This window comes from Protopterus annectens, chromosome 2.part2 (genome assembly GCF_019279795.1).
Source record: "Protopterus annectens isolate FY-2018-M chromosome 2.part2, PAN1.0, whole genome shotgun sequence".
Taxonomy (NCBI): Eukaryota; Metazoa; Chordata; order Ceratodontiformes; family Protopteridae; genus Protopterus; species Protopterus annectens.
Window position 1 is genome coordinate 33,251,922 of NC_056730.1, and position 20,100 is coordinate 33,272,021.

General features: G+C 39.2%; 1 protein-coding gene across 1 annotated transcript in view; it reads right to left on the reverse strand.

Moving 5' to 3' along the window:
* The window catches only part of JMY (junction mediating and regulatory protein, p53 cofactor), a 1,751,371-nt gene that overhangs the window by 817,603 nt on the left and 913,668 nt on the right, over positions 1–20,100 (reverse strand). Inside the window, exon 5 of the mRNA XM_044063717.1 lies at positions 8,331–8,496. Within this exon, the coding sequence (XP_043919652.1) occupies positions 8,331–8,496 (166 nt within the window). The remainder of the gene's footprint in view (positions 1–8,330; positions 8,497–20,100) is intronic.

Below are 20,100 nucleotides of genomic sequence, written 5' to 3' on the forward strand. Positions count from 1 at the left end.
AGGATAATAATGTTGGAAACAATTTTGGAAATAATCGCTCTGGCAATGGACATTATAGGGACAGAGGGCGACCAGGTACTGGTACATTCAACAACAATTTTTCGAAATACGATAATTTTGATTTTAATACCTGGTTAAACAAATATTTTGTCAGAACTAACAATAAACAAGAGGGTGATGGCACACATAGTTTGGACTACAAAGAGAAGTGTAAAATTTTTAAATCACTGCTTATGAGATATAAAAACTTGACTGTAGAAAACTGGTATTTTAACCAATGCCTGAAGGACAAAATTGTCCCGAAGGGTCTTAGGATTCAAAAATTTCCTAATAATGTTTATGATAATATGGATGGTGAATTATTTAAAAGTATTAGCAATGTTTTTAACGAATGTGGGCTGGCTATGCTTAAAATACTCATTAATTTTAATGAAAAGAAGATGGAGTCAGATAAGAATGAAATAGACAGATTATTTAAAGAAATTAATGAGGATTTACTTTTTTCTGTTGAAGAATACAAAACAGTTTTTACAAGAACACTTTATGATGTAGATAACGCTGTAACACGAAGTTATAATCGCAAGTTATCTAAGCTAGAAAGGGATTTGAATTAATACAAATGTGGGACAGCATATAGTACTAATTCTAGTAGTAAATGGCAGGACTCAGAATTTAGGAATTATGGTGTAGTGAATACACACAAATCCTATAAACACACACATTATGGAGTTAATAAATATAGGGGTAACAATAATTATCAGGGGCAAAACTTGCACCAATCCTATGAACAGGAGTTTTATGATGATCAAAGAAATATATCTAGGGAGGGGATCCCTTTAGATGTGGAAGGCCCGAGGAGGTCAGAGAGACTGAGGAACCGGGCCCAGCAACAACCCTCCTATGCACAGATAGTAGAGAGTCAGCATCAACAATGGTACACAAGGAGAACTTACAGATAGTAACTAACATTAACACAGGCTTGAATAATAATATGGAATTGTGTCCCGACGAAAATGCTCGATCTATCATTCACTCATTTAAAGGTTTTAACATTTTTAACTATTCAGATGTTATTATTAATGAGGTATATTTTGAATTATTTATTAAAGGATTTACCTTTGTGCCAGTTAAAAAAACAGGAATAGAAAATATTAGTCTTGATATTAAAACCTTTACTAGGAAGTTGAATTTCAAGCATATTTTTAAACAAGACAATGCAAGTATCATTGTGGTTAACAAGTTACAGAGGAGTAGTATTTACAACCCTCCACTTCATCAGGACATTTTACACTTTGAGACTACTCTTATTAAAAAACTCAGAACTGAATATAAACAAAATAAACAGGCATATGGTAGTAATTTAACGAAAGAAGAATGCAGTTTGTTGTATGAATTAGGAGATAATTGTAAGATCCATGTGATGAAACCAGATAAAGGAGGGGGAGTGGTTATTATGGATCAATGGGACTATACAAATAGGATGTTGGAAATTTTAAACAATGATAGTGCATATACATTGGTTTCTAGAAATGAAATAAATACAGCCAACAGGAAAATTGATTATATCTTAGAAGACAACTTGTTACAGGGCCTTATAGATAGTCAGTTATACAATTTTTTGAAGGTTGAAAAACCAATAATTCCAGCCTTATTTGGTATTCCTAAAACCCACAAAAATGTGGTAGATCCCCCTATGAGGCCTATAGTGTCATCTCAAGGATGCAAGACCCAACCCCTAGCTATATATGTGGACACGAAGCTAAAAAATGTTCACACTAAGTATACACACATATTGGTTGATTCATGGGATTTTTTACAAAAATTGGGCAATGATCCATATAACCAAGATAGTACATTTATAACAGTAGATGTTAAGGACTTGTTTTCGGTCATACCACACAGTATTGGTATGGAATGGTTTGAGGAGATGATACTGGAGATGAACTTGGTGATGAATGATGAATTCAGATTGATATTAGAATGTGTGGACTTAGTGTTAAAAAAACAATTATATATTTTTTCAAGGGGATGTGTACCACCAAAAGCAAGGAGTAGCTACGGATTCGGCTTGTGCCCCTTTATACGTGAACATTGTGATGTTATATTGGGAGAAGCAGTATTTGTTCGGAAGTTAATTTTTTAAATATGTGAATAGTTACTACCGATTTCTGGATGATATTTTTATTATATGGAATGGACCTGAAAACCTTACAGTGGATTTTATAACGTACATTAATAAAACTACTATTTTTTTTAAGTTCACACATGACATTAATAAATACGAGATTAACTTTTTAGATATTAAGTTACAAAATGACTATGCCTCGAACAAGTACAAATCTATGATTTATAGGAAAAAATACCACTCCAATACCTATTTTCACTTTGACAGTGATCACCCTGATTTATTAAAAAAGAATATTGTAAAGTGCCAAATGATAAGAATAGCAAGTTGACATCTGAAAGAGACGATTTTCTCCTAGAGGTGGACAAACTACAATACAGGTTTCAGGAGAGGGGGTACCCGGTGGACCTTATTAAGAGGGTAAAACAAAATGTTACAGATAAAAGAGAAACCCAATATAGACCGCTACTATATAGAGAAGAAGTGATAAATACAGTAGAGGGTAATGATGGTAGGAGAAAGATGGTAAACAGGTTAACCACTAATCCATTTTTAACTTTAACTTATTTTAAAGGTATAAAATGGCTTAAGAAATGCATTGATGATACATGGGAGTTTTTCAAAACTTTGCCAACCAGAGTTACAGTTTTTCAGGACAAACTGACTTATAGTTATAGAAGGAATAAAAATTTAAAGAATATTTTTGAGAAAAAGAAAAATATAGTGGCATGTGAAACTGTATCTATTAGAACTGGTACATATAGGTGTGGGAGATGTTCGCAATGTTCATTTATGGCGGATACCAAGAGTGTGTGGATCCCAAGTTTAAGAATGACCCTGAAATCCAAGAAATATAGCAGTTGCTATATAAAAGGGGTGATTTATTTTGCATTTTGTAAGTATTGTTGGGAATTTTATGTGGGGAAAACAGTTAGGCATTTAAGGAAGAGAATATATGAGCACATGAGGGATATTAACAAAAAGGATGTGAACAATGCATTATATAGACATTCGATAACATGTCAGCAGGCTGATTTAAAATTTTGGGTGTTGGAAGAAGTGGAACAAAGGGAAAGGGGTGGAGATTGGGAGACAAGATTAGAATATAGGGAAATGATTTGGCAACTGAAAACGGATGCCTGTTTTGGTAAGGGGTTGAATGATCACATCTCCATTACACAGTTACTAGCAGAAGACCCCAAGAGAAATTAACATCTGATTTAATATTAATATTTTAATCACATCTAATATACTTCCCCTAACAGTTACCCACTGGAATATCAATATTAACATCAATCTCATCAATTCAATATTAACACTTGGTGTGTGTGTGTTTTTATGATTTTATCAGTGTTATTTCAATGTTTATCTAAACAACATTGTTACAGTGAGTTGTTATTTTATTTTATTTTATTTATTTTTTAACTGTTCTACACTGTTTTTAAATCATTCATAACATTATTCGGGGGGGTTTCACAAGTATACTTACAAATTTTATGAGTACATTTATAATATTTATAATATTTATAACATATTTATAACAAACTTTTTTACTTATAGTACTGAATTCATTGATTTTTTTATATAATGTATTATATTATGTGTATTAATTTCTAGTATATAAATACGAGTGGTACTCAATAATAATATTAATATTAATATGAATATAAATACTTATTTAAAATCATACCAATAGAGACACTCTTAACTTTTAATTTTTTAATTTTTATCATCAATTTTTTACACTTAGAGGTGGATTTATACTATTCCTTTATACTATTCCTAGGTACACGGGTTTGTAGGCAAACATATAAGGAAAGTATAAGTTTTAAGCATGAAGTATAAAGTATAATAATGTATCTATATGAACGATTGCTTCCATTAGTAGGTTCTGTAGGAAATTTAAGTAGGAAGCCAGCCCCATTCAGCTCAATACAAATTAATATAATTAATATAAATTATCGATATTATTATTTTTTACACCATCCTAACTTTACACTATATTGTATTATGTTACACTTTTGTATATATGTTAACATACATATCTACGTTTACTAGGGGTATATATGTGTAAATTAATCAATTTGTCTAATGGATGTCTATAAGCGTCCATTGTGTATTTCCAATACACGTATACTAGTAAACATGATTATACGTGTATTTTTAGTTAATTGGAATCACTAATTATTTAATTAATGGAATTATGGGTACTATATAAGGAAACAAAATGTGTTATGTACTGATTCTGAAGAGGTCTCCAGTGGGAGACGAAAGCGCTAAATCCGTACTGATATTTCTGTTACTGTAGATCTTTTGAGTGTATTTGTTAATAAATATTTCGCACTAACAACGGTGGTGGTCCTTGGTATACCTGGAGGAGTTATTGGAGGTGTCGAGTATTTGGAAGACAGCCTTTATAGCAACCGTTTCCATTTTGGTTTTAGGCTATATGAGAGGTCAGAGTTAAAAATTAAACTGGGTGGGTTCCTCTGACAATTTCTGCTTAAGCAGAGTAACCAGGCAGGGGTGTCCTCTTTCCCATTTGTTAATTGCATTACATTTAAAACCAATAGCAAAGAAAATACGCGACTCAGAAATTCAAGTATATAATTGGTATGGTAGTCAAAAAAAGCTGTTTCTATTTGCAGATATTTTATACCTGAAAAAAAAAACAAAAAAAGGACATTCCAGTGTTGTGGAACATTTTGAGACAGTTTCAGATCTTTTGGGGATAAAGAATTAATGGAGCTAAAACAAAGGTAATAGCAGTAAATTATGTACCCACACAGGAACTGGCCTAGCAAGATCCATATTTATGAGAACATGATAAAATGAAGTACTTAGGAGTATGGACTAAAATGATTCTGGTCTAGTAGCTAAGGATATGCAGGAGGAGACCAAACAAAAGATAATACACAAGCTGAGAAACTGAAAGTTCTGTTATATGGATAGTAAGATACAAGCAGTTAAAACGATTTTAGCCCCTTTAGTCTTATACATATGTCAGGCATATTTTTATCAACCGGAGGATAAGTTGTGGCTAGCAATTAATAAAGAGCTGAAGAATTTTATCTGGGAAGGGAATATGGCAAGAGTCAAGTGGGATAAGCTGATTCTTCCAACAGAACAAGGCAGATTGGGATTACCCAATTTGAAGGGGTATTTCACAGCTACACAGTTAAGGCTCCTATAGACAACACAAGCAGAAACCTACAATTCTAAGTGGAAAGGGATGATGACAAATGTGGGGGGGGGGCTCAAGAAACAAGGAGAGAGTGGGATTTTGGATGTAGATCTCTAAGGGGAATAACAATAATCATACAGAATACTACATTTATAAAGAAGCAGAATGTATTTTAAGAAGTAAGCCAAAGAGGAATGGAGAAAGGAGATTCTGCCAATAGGAATGACTGCAATTAGGAATACAGACAATAGGCAAGAGGGGAGGAGGCTGGAATTTACTGGAGAAAACTGGCAAAGGAAGCAAAGTATCGGGAGCAAATAACTAGAGAGGGAAAGGTAATAGAATGGGAAGACGACAAGAATTTATTTGGACTGCAGGTTAGAGATAGTTTTCCCTATCAAGGACTGATATCAGAGAATAAGAAAAGAGAAAGAAATAGGGGAGTCCTAAAAGAAAGACCAGTACTGGCAGCGTTTTTAGTAGAATCTAGAACAGAAGTTGTTGTTAAAAAAGGAATAATTAGTAGAGTATACAAAATACTGCATGATAACTATAAGAATTAATCAGAGGAGGTTAGAAAGCATTGGGAAGAAAGACTGGATAAGAAATTCACAAACAATATATGTATGTCTCCCAAAAATGCAACAAAATCTAAAAGATTTAGGATTTTTGCTTGTAAATATTTACATAGGTATTTATATACTCTAAGTAGACTCCAGAGAAATTTTTCTCAGGTAGACAGCAGTTGTTGGAGGTATGATTGGGGAAGAAAGATGTAATTGGGAACATACTTTTTGGGACTGTGAATGAGTTGGCAGACTTTACCTGCAGTCTACTCTGTCAGAGGATGAGCAAATTGGTGTATCTAAGGGAAATTATTTTTCTAAGCTATGATACAGAATTGGAATTGCCTAAACATAGCAAGGCCTTGCTGAGTCTAATTATGCTGGCTGCCAAAAAAGAAATTAATAGAAAATGGAAATCAACGTCTAAACCAACTGCATTAGAAGTAGTTAATATAGTTACAGAGAAAAAATAACTGAAATTGGGATCTTTAGAAAATGGTACCACTAAGGTAAAACCGCACTCTTCAAAGCCAAGAATACAGCATCCATAGGACCAGACATCCTGGGCTGTGTACTGCATGAACTAAAAAAATGAACTGGCACCTCACCTATGTGTCATGTTTAATCACAGCCTCACCTTAGGCTTCTTGCCCACAGAGTGGCGCACAGCTACAGTCATCCCACTCCACAAGAGGGGATTCACTTTGGATCCGGGAACTATCGTCTCATCAGTCTGACGAGCCTGATCTGCAAGGCCATAGAACGTATTATCATGGAACTTATAAACAAAGACATTGGCAACCTTCAAACACTGGACCCCACCCAGTTTGGGTTCATGAAGGGCTGATCTTGCCTCCTGAACATGATCGACTTCTTCGAAGCAGTATCCAGAGCCGTGGACAAGGATAAGGTGGTTCACACAGCCTACTTGGACCTCGCCAAGGCTTTCGACACTATCCCCCACTCTGGAATCATAGATAAACTTACTAAGCTGGGCATTAATCCGTACATCACTCAATGGGTTGCAAACTGGCTAACTGACAGAAAACACACTGTAAAAGTAGCAGACTCCAAATCCAGCTTCAGACAAGTGACAAGTGGTGTACCGCAGGGTTCTGTCCTGGGACCACTCTTGTTTGGCATCTACTTCTCTGATGTACAGGCCAACACTAAGGGACTCTGGCTTACAAAGTTCGCAGATGACTGCAAGCTGGGAGCCATTATTGAATCCCCAAATTATGTGGATATATTACAAAAGGGCCTTACCGAAACATGCCTGGTGCCACAGCCATGGGCTCAAGCTAAATGCCAAAAAAGGTATAGTAGCCCCCTTTGGGAAAAAACACGTACCTGTGAACTACCACATAGGTGGTAGTACACTAAAGGCCAAAATTGTGATAAGATACCTATGGACACAGGTGGACAGTGGTCTCACCTTTGATAACTACATAGCCACAACAGTTAGAAAATCCTTCCACGTGGCACACTTCATCACTAAGGGCTTTTCACCCAGAAAAAAGGAGGTCATTGTCCCTCTGTACTCATCCCTCATTAGACCCATTATAGAATACAATGCCCCATTTGGTATGTAGCTCACGAGACATCTGCAACAACTAGAAAGGCCACAGAAATACCTCACAAAAAGAATCACAGGTCTAAAGCAAATGCCTTATGCTGACCATCTAAAGAAACTCCAGCTATACTCTGTCGCATATCGCCTACTCAAGAGGCGCTCTCTGCCTAACATACAAGGCCATGTCAAACCCAGAGTTGTTGGACATGCTACACTTAAAGAAATCCCAATCCCTCCGAGCCACATGCTCCAGGGATCTTAACCTTGTCATCACGATGAACAGAACATGCTGGAGGGATAGGTTCCTGACCCAGAGACTCCCCATACTCTGGAACAGGCTGCCCATACTTGTCAGGCAGGGCGCCTCAATGGCCCTCTTCAAAAAGAACCTTGAAAATTGGCTGGGAGATAGGAAATTCACCCCGGGGATCAGATCAGTAGCCCTGCTAGACAGAGGTTCAGGAAAGTAAATATTTGTGGGAAGCAATAGCCAGGGGAATCACTATGGCTAGGCTTGTATAGGCCCTAGGGCCAATAGCCTAAGTATCTACCTATGAACATAGAAAAAATGAAAATTGTGGGAACAATAAATATAGGGGAAGAATGAGCTTTAAAAGAAGGCAGGATTTGAATGAGCTATGTAATGTTTGATTGGCAATGATTGGGTAGATAAGTGATGTATAATGTTTGCAACTAAAATTATGTCAATATGGTCTGTGATGTATAATGCTTGGTACTAAGATTATGTCAACATGGTTTGTTTTCATTTATATAAATATATGATTGCCTGTGTCATAAGTGATAATTTAATCAAGATTTTTCTTGTTAAAAATTACTGTCTTCACACAATAAGACATACAATAATCATATAACATAACATACCTGACATCTGTCTTTTAATGCTTTCCAACTGCGCTGTGAGCAATAACTCTTCACACTTCAGGATCTCAAACTTGACTTCATACAGTTGCAGTTGTAAGTCATAATAGTCCCGTTCTAGCTGGTCCAGAAGTACCACTGCCTCTGCCCCACCTTGTAAACTTTGCATCTGAGTGAAACAAAAAAATGTATAGAAATAACGTCAAAAGACTATTTATGTTACAGTAACACAGCAAAGAAAAGCAAATTTTTGGCAAACATTTGGATAAAACTAATTCACAGAAGTACTTTTAATTAAATTTAAAGAGCAAGCTCATTTGACATGCTACCCTTTATAAAACTCAAACGCACATACAGTAGTGGCCAACATGCAACTCGGGTAGACTTCCTCCTAGTAAGGAAAAGGCACTTGGGGAGAAAGCTGGCCTGCAGCATAAAACACTGGTTACCACAATCAGCTGCAAGCAGAGGTCAGAGAAGGCTCTAAGGTCAACAGAGACCAGGCTGAAGACCTGGAAGTTGACTGGAGACAAAGTACAACAGTTCAAGGAATTACTCGGGGCTCTAGCACCTCAAGAAGAGGAGGAAATAGATGGAGCTGAAAAAGAATGGCAGCACCTCAAAACAGCATTTGTGAGGACCACAGAACATATGTGACTGAGCTAGATATGGAAATAAGGTATATAAGAAAAGCTGGTGGTGGAATGCAGAAGTCCAGGAAGTCATCAAAAGAAAGGAGGAGGGCAGGAAAAAGTGGGAGATAGAAAGGACAGACCAGTCTGGGAAGGAATATTGGCTGGCTAAGAAAGGAGTTGCAATAGCAAAGAAGAGGGCAACGGAAGCACTCTACCAGCTTCTGAAAAGTGACTCAGTAGGTGGCAGAAAGAAACTGATAGTCAGATGCCCGTCATAAGGGATGCCAGCATCAATCTGCTCACCAATCCAGAGGACATCAAAGGGAGATGGAAGGAGTACTTCCAGCAGCTTCTGAATGAAGAAAACCCCAAGAAGCTGCACTGCCCCAGACACAGCCTATAATGAGAGAAAATGAGGAGCCCACCATAGAAGAAGCAGGTGAGGTCACAGCAGATATGATAAAGATGGTTGCTGAGATAGGGAAAAAATGGTTCCTGAGGGTACTCATAGAAGTGTGGAGAGAAAGGCATAGCCCAGATGACTGAAGTATAAGAATACTTGTACGAGTGTACAAGAACAAAGAGGGATATCTACAGCTATGGGCAGTACAGAGGTATCAAACCCCTGTCACACTGCATGAAAGTTCTGGAAAGAGTAACGGATAAAGGGATACACAGAGTAGTAAAACGTAAGATGGCAGATGAACAGTTCAGATTCAAATCAGGATACAGCACAAATGACCTGATATTTGCAGTGACAGACAGCTGAGAAGAAGCCAGAAATGAGGAAAGAGTCCAACTGGGCATTCCTAGACTTGGAGAAAGAATATGACAAGATCCCAAGAAAGCTCATCTGGGAAGTACTGTGATGGTTCAAATTCCGAGAAACAATGAAAGAATTAGTGCAGGCTACAGTAGACATAAAAAAATGTACACACCCCTGTTAAAATGCCAGCTTTTTGTGATATACAAAAAATGAGACCACAATAAATCAATTCAAAACTTTTCCCACCTTTAATGTGACCTATAACCTATACAATTCAACTGAAAAACAAACAAATCTGTTAGGGGAAAAATATAAAAAACATACAATAAGCTGGTTGCATAAGTGTGCACACCTTTAAACTAATACTTTTGATTTAATTACAGCATTTAGTCGTCTTGCGTAGGTGTCTATCAACATGGCACATCTTGACTTGGCAATACTTGCCCACTCTTCCTTGTAAAAGTGCTCCAAATCTGTCAGATTGCAAGGGCATCTCTTGTGCACAGCCCTCTTCAGGTCACCCCACAGATTTTCTATTGGATTTAGGTCTGGGATCTGGCTGGGCCATTCGAAAACTTTAATTTTCTTCTGGTGAAGCCATTCTTTTGTTGATTTGGATGTATGCTTGGGGGTCATTGTCATGCTGAAAGATGAAATTCCTCTTCATCTTCAGCTTTCTAGCAGACGCCTGAAGGTTTTGGGCCAAAAGTGACTGGTATTTGGAACTGTTCATAATTCCCTCCACCTTAAATAAAGCCCAAGTTCCAGTTGAAGAAAAGTAACCCCAAAGCATGACACTGCCACCACCATGCTTCACTGTGGGAATGGTATTCTTCTGGTGATGCAGTGTTGTTTTTGCGCCAAATGCACCTTTTGGAATTGTGGCCAAAAAGTTCAACCTTGGTCTTATCAGACCGTAACACATTTTCCCACATGCTTTTGAGAGACCTGATGCATTGTTCTGCAAATTCTAGCAGGGCCTGGATGTTTTTCTGTTTAACAAAAGGCTTCCATCTTGCAACTCTACCCCATAGTCCAGACATATGGAGAATACGGGAGATTGTTGTCACATGTAGTACACAACCAGTACTTGTCAGAAATTCCTGCAGCTCCTTAGGTGATGCTGTACATTTCTTGGCAGCCTCCCTGACCAGTTTTCGTCTTGTCTTTTCATCAATTTTGGAAGGATGTCCAGTTCTTTGTAACGTCACTGTTGTCCCATATTTTCTCCACTTTTTGATGACTGTCTTCACTGTGTTCCATTGTATATCCAATGCTGTGGAATTTTTTTTGTACCTTTCTCCTGACTGATACCTTTCAAAAATGAGATCCCTTTGCAAGTGCTCTGTGAACCATGGCTTTTGTTGAAGCAGGCAACTGAGTAAATGTCAGGAAAATCTTACTAGGACAGCTGAACTTTATTTGGGGTTAATCAGAGTCTCTTTAATTGATGGCAGATGTGTACCCAAGAATACTGAATATTGTAATTTAATCAAAAGGTGTTTCAACAAAGTATTAGTTTAAAGGTGTGCAGAGTTACGTAACCAGCATATTGTACGTTTTTTATTTTTTATATTTTTTCCCCAAACAGATTTGTTTGTTTTCAATTGAATTGTGCAGGATATAGGTCACATTAAAGGTGGAGAAAGTTTTGAAATTATTTATCATGGTCTCATTTTTTTATATCACAAAAACCTGGCATTTTAACAGGGAATTGTACATTTTTATATCCACTGTATGTAAAAGGACCCAATGACTTGAGTACAAACAGGGTTTGGTCTCATAGAGGGGTTCCTAGTGGGAGTGGGTGCACACCAGGGTTCAATTCTGAGCCCAATGTTGTTCATAACGGTGATGGACTAGATTACCAAAATATTTGAGGGATAGATCGCCAAATTTGCTGTATGCAGATGATGTGGCAATACAGGCAAGACTATGAGCAAGAACGTCTGCAAAGGATAGGTGAATGGAATGGAAAACTGAAGGCACATGGAATGAAACTAAGTACAGATAAGACAGTGGTAATTGTAGCCAATTGGGGAAGTCAGAACATTCTGAGAGGTAAGATAGTGGAAGAAGTTAATTGCTTCAAGTATCTGAGAGGGGTATAGTTGAAGGGAAGATAATTCTGAATGATGAGATCAAAGCTAGAATCAGAGAGGCTGCAGTCAACTGGCATAGAGTGTCAGGTGTAGTGTATGACAGAAGACTGACAAAGAAGCTGAAAGGTAAAGTGTATAAAACAGTGATGTGACCAACACTATGTGGTACAGAAAACTTGGCAGTAAAGGCAGAGCAGATGAGAAAGTTAGAGCTGATGGAAATTAAGTGCCTGAGAAGGGTACTGAGATGTATAATGTGGGACAGATGAAGAAATTAACACAAAAGATCAGAAGCCAAAGTAGCTTCAACTGCAGAAAAGATCAAAGAGAACAGATTATGGTGGTTTGGGCACATGTGCAGAAAAGCAGAAGACAATCTGGTGAGGATGATTTGGGACAGACAGGAAGAAAGTAAGAGGAAACAAGGGCGTCCAGCAAAGAGGTGTAAGAATTGTGTGAGAGAAGATCTATGAGTCAGGCATGAGTGTTGAAGAAATTAGGAGTGTGGCAATGAATCAAAATGGTGACTGCAAACACGACCCCACACAGAAAATGGGAAAAAGGAGGTTGATGATGATGGTGATGATGGTCACACATTTATGGATATTCACACCTCCAGGCTAGTTGCCCAATGCATCTGAAATTCTCCAGGTGCAACTAACACTAGGTAAGACTGCAATCCAAATTGTAGCTTGCTACAGATCCCCCACCATGCCCCAAGATCCTCACTACACCTTTCTAAACATACTGGAAAATATTAAGATACAACCAAATACCCTAATACTGGGTGACTTCAACTACCCTGCCATTAACTGGGAAAACTACTTGGGTACCAGCACCTTTTCCCAATGGTTCTTGGAATTCATAAATTACAACGCCCTGGATCAACTAATCCATTGTCCCACCAGGGGCTCGTCATTACCAACATGGGAGACAGATGCTCCACACCAGTGTTCACCCCCTCATTGGTCAGGTCTGACCATAAGCAAATCACCCTTGACATCCACATCCCACCCCCACCCCCCAAGTAAGAAACCTCTGTAAAAAACTTCTCCAAAGCCAACTTCATGCTACTTAAATCAGAAGTGACAAACTTCATGGCACCCATGCAGACAGGAGCTGAAAGTTCAACTGCTGAATCCTACACTAAGGCACTGTACGAGCACATCCACTTGTGCATGAATCGTGCCATCCCAAATAGAACCAAGACGCTCTCCTCCAAGAAAAGAAAGGCAATATGGTGGTCTCCTGCCATGTCATCCCAAACAGAATCAAGACACTCTCCTCCAAAAAAAGGAAGCCAATATGGTGGTCTCCTGCCATAAACAAACTATACAACAGAAGGAAGAAACTGTTGCAGAAAAGAGGAAAATCCCAGGATGCAAAAAACTCTCTTACCAGTCTCCGTTGGAAGCTGAGATCCCTCATAAAATCCTCCAAAGCTAGTTACGAAAATAAAATTCCCAAAGATTCCAAAGACAACCACAAGGCATTCTATACTTAAGTCAAGAATCTAAATGGCAATGCTCAGATCTGCTCTGAGCTACAAGAGAATGGCATTAAACATACTGATCCCAAGGATATTGCCAATATACTGGCAGATCGATTTAGTGCCAACTTCAGCCCCCCTCACCCCCTAAAGGGCCCATCTCAATACCAAAACATTGCCAAATTCCGGTAATCATGGTCACACAGGTAGAAACCACACTCTCCAAAGCTAAGAATACAGCATCCATGGGACCAGATGACATCCCGGGCTGTGTACTACATGAACTACAAAATGAACTGGCACCTCACCTAAGTGTCATGTTTAATCATAGCCTCACCTCAGGCTTCGTGCCCACTGAGTGGCGCACAGCTACATTTATCCCAATCCACAAGGGGAGATCCACCTTGGATCCTGGAAAGTAATGTCCCATCAGTCTGACGAGCCTGATCTGCAAGGCCATGGAATGTATTATCATGGAACGTATAGACAAAGACATTGGCAACCTTCAAACACTGGACCCCACCCAGTTTGGGTTCTTGAAGGGCCGAGCATGTCTCCTGAACCTGACTGACTTCTTTGAATCAGTCTCCAGAGCTGTGGACAAGGGTAAGGCAGTCCACACAGCCTATCTGAACCTTGCCAAGGCCTTCGACACCATCCCCCACTCTGGAATCATAGATAAACTTACTAAGCTGTGCATAAATCCCTACATCACTCAATGGGTAGCCAACTGGCTTACTGACAGAACCCAGACTGTAAAAGCAGCAGACTCCAAATCCAGCTCCAGACAAGTGACAAGTGGAGTACCTCAGGGTTCAGTCCTGGGACCGCTCTTGTTTGGCATCTACTTCTCTGAAGTACAGACCAACACTAAGGGTCTGGCTAACAAAGTTTGCAGATGACTGCAAACTGGGAGTCATTACTGAATCCCCAAATGATGTGGATATTCTACATAAGGGCCTTACAGAAACAGATGCTTGGTGCTAGAGCCATGGGCTCAAAGCTTAATGCCAAGAAATGTACAGTTATCCCCTTTAGAAAAAAACATGTACCCATGAATTACCACATAAGTCGCAGTTCACTAAACACTGAAAGTGTGATGAGAGACTTAGGAACACAGGTGGACAGTGGTTTCACCTTCAATCACCACAACAGTCAGGAAATCCTTCTATGTGGCACACCTCATCACTAAGGGCTTTTCATCCAGAACATTCATCAACATTCTTCTATACGAGTAAGAATACTTCTCAACTGGCCACAGAATTTTCCAAAATGTCCAGTTTTTGCTTCTCATTTTTTGGGACGTTCTTTGAAAAAAAAAGTGGTTTTCTGAAAAATTATCAAGGAATGCAGTCATTAAATAATGACAGAAATAATCACAGAATCCTTCAGAAAACTCATGCCAATGCAAAATATGTTATTCTAGCAATGTTCTAAGTTTATAAGAGCACATTTTAAACTATATCCCCATTTTTGAACCACTGTTCCCCTATTATTTTTGGCATGCTGCAGACTATTGCTCTAAGAGGTTGAAAGTTATGTGTTAAGTAAGACAGTTGGGAATTCCTACATTAAATCCCCCACACTGCATAAATTAGTTCTGAGCATACTGGCTTGCAAAAGATATAGGAGGACTGGATCCTTGACATATACAGCAACATACCTCTCACTTTAATATATTTTATTCCCTAATTCACAACTGCTTATCTGAATTCTAACCACTTTTAGTTCCACTTTGTTCCCCTCCTTGTTTCTGACCCCCCCCCCCAATTTCCCCTTTACAACCCACACTTTTCCACCCCTACTAATGTGTATATTTTGTATATAACTGTTATTGCTAATGATTACACAGCAGCACTAGGCATCTGAATTCTACAACATTCCAAAGGTTCTATGCCTAGTATGTTTCTTCTGTTTTTCCTTCTTAGGTCTTTGCTGGTGCAACACAATGTAAAGTTATGCATATTACTTACATACTTTTGTGTACTCTGACTTTCTAATGAATATTGTTCCTACCATACCTCTCAAGTGTACCTCATTACAAGGGACGTACCTCATTTGGGGTCTTAAAAAGTTCATATTCCTCGAAGTTCCTCAAAGTTCCACATTGAAAGAGTCTGTGGCACATTCAATGTTAGGAATTTTTTTAAGTGAAATCCATGGTAAATAGAAATTAATCATATTAATTTTTTAAAGGATCTTCTTTATAAGTAAAAGCAGCATATTTTAACCATCCTGTGACCTTACTAGTTGAAGTTGTTAGTAAGCCATTAATATGTGGCCATTAATATGTGTTCCACATTTTGCCCATTTGTTCCACATTACGAAGGCGAGTGTTCCTCATTTTGGAGATGGAAGGTTAAGAGCTATTGTTCCTACTCTGGTCTGACCTTCAAAATGGTCTACTGGGATCAGTGTACTTCAACAAAAAGAAATAAACTAATTAAAAAATAGCATAGGTAAAGGCTAATACTGAAGGGACAGCATACAGTGGTCCAGCCCACTAGGAGAAGATGGCATATACCACTGATGTCCTGTAGGCCTTAAACATACAACAAACTTGTGAACCTATGACTATGCATTGACTGCCTACAAATTACTTTTACTCCCCACTTTAACTTCTGTAAGATATTAATATGATACTTCAAATGACAATACAGACACAGTGGATGGGTTTTCCAGCCTTCAAGAGGCCGTCACTCTGCCCAGCTAAAGGAAGAGAAAGCACATGACCCGCACTTCCACTGCACACAGGGCCAGTCACTTAAAGAGATAGTACACATACTACATCCTTTTTTAAAATAAACAAGATATATTTCCCGCACATCACGTGTGTGTGTGTGTGTGTGTGTGTGTGTGTGTGTGTGTGTGTGTATATATATATATATATATATATATATATATATATATATATATACATACATACACAGTGGATGTTATCAGAATGTTTTTTCCAGAATTCTCCGAAGGTCAGCTCTATATCTGATGTAACTTCAAAGAACCTTTGGAAAAGTGCCTTTTGTAAGAGAAATAGTATTCTGTCTCAATTCAAACTGTTGTTAGCATGACTATTAGCTTGGAAAAAAGCTGCAAGAATAATATAGAGCAACATGAAATATAAAGGGTTAATTTACGAATAGTATAAAATGCTGGAAAATAGAAAGTAATAAGTGTGTTGGCATAGCTTAATTAGGTATTGGCATCCATGTAAAGGAGTACGTTAAGGAGAAACAAAGTCTGTAAAAATAACTGCGCAGATGGCAGCTGGAAGGACATCAATGAAGTAAAGAGATGTAACATCAAGCAAGATAAAGTTAGAACATCACGTTTCAGATAATGCAAGACTGAGTTTCCTTGGACCACCGTACTTGAAAGATTCAAGGACAAATCATAAATTAGAAGAACAAAGAAAAGTGTTACACAAAGGAAGAGTGTAATACAGCAGACTGAGAAAAAATATCAGACTTTTTGGTATAAATATGTGTGTGCATAAACAAGCTTTAGGAATTTGCCATAGAGGGCTGACAGCATCTGTGATGCATGCTTGTAGATCTGAAAGGAAAATGTAAACAAAGAATATTAACTGAAGCAGTTGTCTCGGTGTATTTATTGTACTTAGTACAATACAGTAATAAGACTAGTTGATTCCCTGAGTCTGGCTCCAAGAACAGTATCTTTTCCACTTTTCAGCATAGGATTTTCTAGTACTAGGCCTCCTTGCTCCAGAATAACATCCAGCACTTGCTTACTGAGGGAGGGTATTGGAGAGCTCACGTAATTACCCAGGCTGCAAGGTTCAGGGTTTGAAGCTGAGGGTGCAGAATCTGGCCCTATTGCTGGGCCACCAGGGAAGGGGTCTGAGGCAAGTGCCATGGTTCCAGCAGTGAAATACTGCGCAAGAGGGGGTACCAGTGTTGGCGTGGCCAGTCTGGTGCAATGAGAATTGTCCTTGGCTTGTCCTGTTTGATTTTAGCAGAACTTTCGAGAGGCAGAGGGACAGGGCATCCACTTTCAAAGCTCGTCTGTGGGGAGTTCTTGTGCAGAATTTGTCCAATTGGTAGTTCTGAGGGGAGGGAAACAGGTTTATCTCTGGGCTCCCCCATTTGTTTCTCAAAATGTTGAATATCTTTGGTTCCAATTTCCACTCGTGTGGATCCATGAGATTTCTGCTTAGGTCGTCTGCCAGTGAATTCAGCTTGCCTGGCAGGTATTGAGCTTGTAGGTGCACTTGGTAGCTCAAGGCTGTGTTCCCCAGAGCCATGGCTAGTCTGCAGAGAGGGTATGGGTGGGTTCCCCCTGCTTATATACCACATAACAGTGGTGTTGTCTGTCTTTACCAATAATTGTCCTTGAAAAATATGGTCCTTGAAGGCTGTCAGAGAATTCTGTACAGCTAACATTTCTTTTTGATTGATGTGCAGGTGCATTTGACTCGGGTTCCATTTGCCCTGAATGCACTGCCCTGCCAAGTGAGCCCCCCATGCATAGTCTGATGTGTCTGTTGTTAGGGTTTGGGCGGCAGGGGGTAGAGTGAATGGCAGTCCCTTGTTGTGGTAGCAGGCCTCTGCCCACCAAAGAAACTCTGTCCTTATACAAAGAATGATAGGGATCACTGATTCCAGGTCTTGAGAATGTTGACACCATAGGCCTTTTAGATACCATTGTAGTTTCCTCATATGCAGTCTTGCATATGGAATTAGTAGAATGCAAGATGCCATGAACCCCAGGGCTTGCAGTATTTTCCTTGCAGTTAGCTGGGTTTTTGTGGCCAGTAGTTTGAAATAGGCTGTCAAATAAACTTGTTTCTCTGGCGTGAGGTAGGCCATCTGGGAAGTTGTGTTCAAGCTTGCTCCCAGGAATACAATTTGTTGGCAGGGTACTAGATGAGATTTCTTTTCGTTTATGGTGTACCCCAGTGAGGTTAGCAGTTTCTTTACAAATGCCAGATGATTTAGTAGCAGTCCTGGCTTTCTGCCTGAATTAGACAATCATCCAGGTATGGGTATATTTGAATATTTCTTTGCCTGCAAAATGCAATGACTGGAGCTAGGCACTTTGTGAATACCCTGGGTGCAGTAGATAAGCAAAAGGGAAGTGCAGAGAACTGATAGTGACTGTAACCTGCTCTGAAGCGTAGGTATTTCCTGCAAGATTCCCTTATTGGAATGTGCAGGTAAGCCTCCTTTAAGTCCAAGGTGATCAACCAGGCATATTTGCCTAGCATAGCAAGCAGCTGATGAACAGTTAGCATTTTGAATTTGGGGATTACCAAAAAGGTGTTCAGAGTAGAGAGGTCCAGGATAGGACACCAGGAGCTGTCTTTTCTGGGTACCAGGAAAAGTCTTGAGTAAAAACTTTGTCCCCTTTCTTCTGCTGGGACAGGTTGAATAGCCCTGATACTTAGAGGAGAGAGTACCTGCTTTTGAGCCTCTGCCCGTTGATTTGGGGGTAGGTCTGGCCAACCATTTGGGGTTGGTAAAGTGTGGAAGTGGCATCTGTATCCTTGGGAAACTATTTTTAAAACCCATTTGTCCTGGGTAATGAGTTCCCAGTTTTTTGCATGCAGGGCAATCTTCCCCCCTAAGGGAGCAGTCAGTTGAGCAGGGCTTGGAATGTTTAAGGTAAAGTCATTGTGACAGTTTTCCACAGGGGGTATCTTACTACTTCCAGCTTTGGAAGTGGGAGACCGTCACTGCTTAGGCCAGTGAGTACCTTGAGACTGCAGCCTAGGGGGTCTGCTATTCCTGGGTTTGGACTGAGAAGGTCTGGAGGAGAGAGGAAAGGAACAATTCTTAGAAGGCCAATGCCTACTAAATTTGGGAGGCTGTACTTGCAGGAAATCTTTAACAGTTTGCATAGCTTTAGCCTTTTCCTCCATCTTTGTAAGTACTTCTGCTTTGTTGCCAAAGAGGTGGTCTTGGTATAAGGGAGCATCCAGTAATTTAGCTTTAACATGATCTGGCAAATTTTGCTCCTTAAGCCAAACATGCCTTATAAGAACAGACCCAGTGACAGCAGCCCTGCAAGATGCTTCCAGAGAGTCAAAACCACATTGCAAAGTATGTTTACCAACTTGTTCAGCAGAATGCATTAAGTCCTGTGATTCTTTATTTTCAGCACAGTCAGGAATCAACATAATTTTCTGTTTAATTAGTCCAATAATATGCTGCTGATACTTTAAAATATGAAACTGGCAGGTTTAAGGCCCTAACAGCCAAAGTAGCTGAAGTGTATACCTTCTTACCACATCTGTCCAAGGCCCTGGAATCTCTATCATAGGGGGTATTCGTTTTTGGCAGTAGTAGCCTTAATGCCTTTATGTCCCTGTGAAATGATCTCTGGGTCTGCAGTAGGATTCTTGAAAAGGAAAGTACAGTTGTATACACTTACCATAAATGTAGATGTTCGAGTGTATTCACTGTTGCAGTCATTACATTTGGGTTATCCTGCTGGCAGGTTGCCCTCAGTCGGCCTGAATTCCAAAGTCTTGGGTCCTGTGGCGGTTGCTGTCACCTCTTCCCTGACGTCAGGGGTATAAAAGATGCAGCAGACGCCATTTTATTCAGTTTTTCTTGTCTCAGATGTCAGATGCCCCCAAAAGGGTAGGCTAAAATTATTTAAATAAAACATAAATGCACCAAAATAAGCTTTACCTTCATCTATAAGCAAATACACCACCCAAGTTGTATAGATTAGAGAAGTAAAGATAAGTTCCAGCAAAAATAAGGGGGATGTCGGGGGGGGGGGGTAACCTGGACTGCAACAGTGAATACACTTGAAC